The sequence below is a fragment of the Sinocyclocheilus rhinocerous genome, unplaced genomic scaffold, assembly GCF_001515625.1.
Source record: "Sinocyclocheilus rhinocerous isolate Xijiao unplaced genomic scaffold, SAMN03320098_v1.1 scaffold6702, whole genome shotgun sequence".
NCBI classification, from domain to species: Eukaryota; Metazoa; Chordata; class Actinopteri; order Cypriniformes; family Cyprinidae; genus Sinocyclocheilus; species Sinocyclocheilus rhinocerous.
Genome location: NW_015631045.1, coordinates 54,679 through 59,971, shown reverse-complemented (window position 1 = coordinate 59,971; position 5,293 = coordinate 54,679). Strand labels below are relative to the sequence as shown.

Sequence of the window (5,293 nt, the reverse complement as noted above, 5' to 3'; positions counted from 1 at the left end):
TATAATATAGAATCATCCTCTGTAAAGAAATGAGGCGTGAACATATGAGAATTTATCTTTATCTTTCTAAATGTGAGCTCTTTCGGCCTAAAGGCTTAATGGAGCTGTTTAAAGTAGCCATGTGATCAAATTAATCGTCGCAGTCGCGATTCAATACGTGCATCCTTCTTCTATGTGAAATAATCATAAATACCAGTTTATTCTGTTGGATTATGGCCTCGAAGGTCGTAGTAGGAAGCTGTTAGCCCGGGCTGGCCCATTTAGCCCTTGCGTGCGCAGTGGAAATGTGGCTAATAATTTCTGAATGGCATAACCGAACAAATCAAACAAATGTAAACGAACAAAGGCGGGCCCCCTACAAGGCGGGGCCCATGGGCCGCAGCCCAGTCAAACCCAATGGTAAGTCCGGCCATGGATGCAACTAAGCTTTGCTTCATGTTGTAACAGCAACACCCCTGAATAAGTTCTTCACCTGTTTTTACTTGACTTGTGATGAGAAGTGTGGTAATTTATCTCAAATATGTGATGTGTTCTGTTGTTCCAGTGAATGATCCAGAGCAGAATGTACAAGAGTTGGTATACGATCTCCGCTCCCAGTGTGACGCCATCCGTGTGACTAAGACAGTGCGGCCCTACCGAGTGGTGATCTGTCCTGTCAATGAGAACAGTGCTGCCCTGGTTGTCAGTGATGGAAGGGTAATGCTGTGGGAGCTCAAAGCTCATGCCAGTACACCTTCATCCAGCCTGAGGTACAGTTATTTAAACATATCAAAGTATGAATATAATGTATCTTATTAAAATGTTCTTTAGTATCACATTGACAGTTAATACAAAAAAAGTCATAAAACCTGTTGGTAGAACTGATTTATATTGTAGAATTAGCAAATTTAAAAATAATACTATAATGAAGGCTTTGCTTACTTTGCTTAATTTAACTTCTTGGAGCATCAATTTTATGCTGTTTTAATTACCACATTTTATAATTTAATTAATCTGACGTATTTAACATGTTACTTTCTGACTCAACCAATGGTGTTAGTTTTCAGAACTGTTATTGAGAATATATTTTTTACTGATGGGATATTTGCAGTCAGTTTCTAAAAGTACAAGTCAAGAACATGCCCCATATATTAATGCTGTCAATCGGTTAAAAAAATAAACGAATTAATTACACTTTTTTTTTTTCTAACATGAAGGTTGTTAAATATACTTTTATATTACAGTCATTTCACATTCAATCTTCAAATTCATGTAGAAACAACATAAAGACAGTATATTTTTTAATATTTGTTTAATGGCATCTTTTTTTTTATGACTGAAGGCAAGTATCACTGATACCAGTACTACTGATGTCTCTGTGAAATTGCCCCCCACCCATATTTATCCATTGACTATAGCTATTCAACATTACAGTATAATTGAGAGCTATCGATTTTAACATTTATTAGACTCTATTAGACAACTTTTAAAACTGCTTCCAGCATAAACAGCTTCCAACTATGACCTTCAAGGCCATTATCAAACAGCATAAACTGGTATTTATGATTATTTCACATAGAAGAAGGACTATTGAATCACGACTGCGCCGATTGATCACATGGCTACTTTAAACAGCTCCATTAAGCCTTTAGCCCGAAAGAGCTCACATTTAGAAAGATAATGATATATTCTCATATGTTCACACCTCATTTCTTTACAGAGGATGATTCTATATTATATTAATGTTCCACTAAATTATGCGATCTGAAGAGTTTTGAGCACTCCCTCCCATCTCACTGCCATCTCACATAGTGGGGCAGAAATGTCATCAAAACTATTTAAAAAAAATAAAAATTGCCATTTAATGAGTTTCTGTTTTATAACATATGCCTATGATATGGGAGTTAGCCAATTATACGAACAATAGTCTTGTTTTTCTGAATATCTGCACGATTGCAAATATACAATAAACAACAAGTTACTGAGTAACTTTCTCCGTCTAAAAGAAAATAGAACAAACAGCAGAACCACTGTGTCTCCAAGCAGCACGGTGTTTTGTTCCTCAGTGTTAAACGGACCAGTAAATGATTCAATCAGACTATAAGTACAGTTATTTGCGAAGTTAAATCAATTAGCATTTTAAACGAATCAGTTGATTTAAGTATTCAACTCACTGAAAAGCCCCTTTCACAGAGATTCCGGAAAACACACGGATAATGTGTTCCGTGATTTGTTCTGGGATCGTTTGATTTTGGTTCATTCACACTGCCAGTGATTTTCCGGAATCTGTGCGTTCACACACATCCCATAAAGATCCCGTAAAGACACGTGACATTACGATGTGAAGTGTAATGTGACGTGTTCCGTTTCACTAAGCTGGCGAATGATCTCGGCTTCAGCGCGGATAGTGAGGAGCTCCCTGATCTCTGCTTCATTACAGTTTGCACATATTTTTTCGTTGTGAACGTTGATCTGCCTTCAAAACACCTGGTAAACGAGTCACACGATAACGTGTGTCATCACTACAACACACCCTTTACGGCATTGCTCCTGGCTTTTGTTCACACAGGGCGCGTTCCGGGACTGATCCCGGCACTGTTACCAGGTCCCCATTCCGGGAAGTGTTTGCATTCACACAGAAGGCACTACGGTAATTTTTCGGAATCAACGCACAGTATGAAAGGGGCTTCATTAAGACAGTTACTCACTGCCACCTACTGGCGGTTGAAGTTTCACATTTAAAAAAAGTAGGTTATTTCATTTTGCAATCATTTAATATTTATATTAATAGAATCTATCTATGGATTTTGTTGATAGTGATTTAATTTGTTAATAGCCAACATGTCTTTTTATTTGGATTTAATTTATTGATTAAATTTAAGAATTTGACATAAGAGGACACATATAGGCTATGACCAATGTTGCCGCTAATTGTTTTTCTTGCTGAGCAAAACTTTTCTCTATTGGGCAGACATTTCCACCACATGAGCAAAGACAAGGTAAAACTTTTAACTTGAATCAAATGGCTTTCCAACTCTGTGCGGTCCCGATGTAAGAAGTGTGCGGCTGGGCAGCTTAGAGGGAACATTGGCTATGACAATACATTTTTATAATAATATAAATATATTGGTCTTTTTTGCTCAGTGTAATTTCAGGGTTTTCAGGGTTAATTTTTGTGTATTTTGTGTTACTACATAATGATTTTCTAGCTGAGGGCATTTGTAGTGTATAGGGCCCAAACATAACCTCAAGCCCAGGGGCCCCAAGCCCCCTAAGTCCTGCCCTGGACATAAGGCCTGAGAACATCTCATCTGACCGCAGTTCACTATTGTTCTACTGAAGCTCCCTTGTCACCTGTAGCTTTTCCGCCCTCATTTGACTAGCGCCTGGCACTGAGGTGAAGTTGGAGTGCGTGACTGAACAGTCTCCCATTTGATGCGGTCGTAAAGACGTTCTGCATATAAATAAATGCTATTCTTGTCAAGAAAAAAGAGACAGAAGCAGCAGTTGTGAGTGGGGTGGCCAACCCTGGCTCCGCCCTTGCGTTTAATTGCGTTAAATATTTTTAACACGTTAAACTGATATATATATATATATATAATTTGTTTGTTTGTTTGTGAGATTTACCTACAGTACTTTTTTCTCAGTTCTGGCTTGCCTCCTTTGTATTCTCCTGTGAATTTCTGTGGGACACCTTTACATCAGAATCAAAAATGCATCCCGGATCTTTCTTTGAATACAATGATAGGTAAGATAGTCATCCTCTCACATACACACATGCATTCCTTCTGGCTTCTAGATATACCACATTTAAAGAGTCTCAAGCTTCATTCTCCTGCCTTTGACTTGAGGAGAAATTTTCAGATGGATGAACCTGAGGCCACACTCTGCTATCTGTCTTTGTCAGCAAGAGGCTTAGTTTTCCTTTTAGAAGCAAACCCTGATAACACTCATAGTCTGTGGTCTGGTTTATCTCCTGTTATGTTTTTAATCATGGGCATTAAACAGCTTTTAAGAGTGCTTTTTCTTGTGTTCTGTGCATGAGCAATGGTGGGCTTTCAGGGTTTAGAAGAAGAGTTTTAAACCTGTATGACTTTATTTTTTTCCATGGATCACAAAAAGAGTATTTTAAAGAATGCAGTGCAGTAAATGAAGACTGATGCTTTCAAATTAAAAACAGCACTATGTAAGATATGGACTATTGTTTATTATGAATTAATTTGCAATTAATTTATTATAAATTTTGCTTATCTTACAAGAATTTATGCCAATGTTTCATGTAATTTCAGCGTACATGTTCTGCCTCTTTAAAATCATTAAAAAAATATATATTTTGTCCTTTTTTTTTGTTACTGTCAAAAATCCATTTAGAATTGTAGTCATAAGCTTACACCCCCTGAGAAGTGCTCACTAACACAGATTTAGACAGATTTGTGAACAATATTTGAGAGAAATAGGCCTTTTGTGTACATAGAAAAAGTCTTAGATCTTTGAGTTCAGTTCATGAAAAATGGGGGCAAAAACAAAAGTGTTACGTTTATCATTTTGTTCAGTGTATATGAAGAGTTCATTTGCAAAAACCGATAACTGTTATTAACCGTTTTTTTAATCAGAAATCACGTTTTTTTTTTTTTATTGAGCATTACAAGTAATATCAATCAAACTGCAGTTGGGTTGTTTTGATTAAGTAATAATAACTTAAACAAATACAGGTAATTTACAAAATTAAAGTTAATTGAAAGTATGTTTTGTTTTACATATTAAAAGTTTGTTTCATAGCAAAAGCAGACAACTCCACATTTCATGTTTTAGAGTTAAAAAACACTCATTTAATCTTTGTAATCTCCTCAGATGACAATGCAGATGCCTGACAAATTGTTGTTGTTGTTGTTGTTGTCATCATAAACTGTATGGATGTGATTACACCATAGACTGTATAAAAACATGGACGTAGTGTCCGTGACGTCACCCGTAGGGTTCCGAAGATAGTTTTTGAAGGTCAAAAGTGGGCGGAGGCGGCCGTCGCCATCTCGGCAGCACGTCACCGCGTGTCACTCCCGGATAATCGAAGATGGGCAAAGAGGCGGGAGCTGGTTGTTGAAACCACGCCCACTTAGCTTTTGCAAGGTTCCGTGAAAACGTTTCAGCTTTTATTTTCCTTTTTCGCCCTAAAGAAGATATCACAGGTTCATCAAGTTCGTCGAAATTATCCATCCTCAATCACTTTTAGGCTACGTCCACACGAAGCCAGAGCTTTCCCTATCCTATCTTTTTTCCCCTAGTCTCAAGAAATATCTGCGTCCACACGAAACCA

General features: G+C 37.3%; 1 protein-coding gene across 1 annotated transcript in view; it reads left to right on the top strand.

Moving 5' to 3' along the window:
- Nucleotides 1–371: 371 nt before the first annotated feature.
- LOC107741119 (WD repeat-containing protein 11-like) overlaps nt 372–5,293 on the top strand; it is a 14,447-nt gene continuing 9,525 nt past the window's right edge. The window contains exons 1-3 of the mRNA XM_016553712.1: nt 372–399; nt 545–749; nt 3,627–3,727. Of these exons, the coding sequence (XP_016409198.1) occupies nt 372–399; nt 545–749; nt 3,627–3,727 (334 nt within the window). The remainder of the gene's footprint in view (nt 400–544; nt 750–3,626; nt 3,728–5,293) is intronic.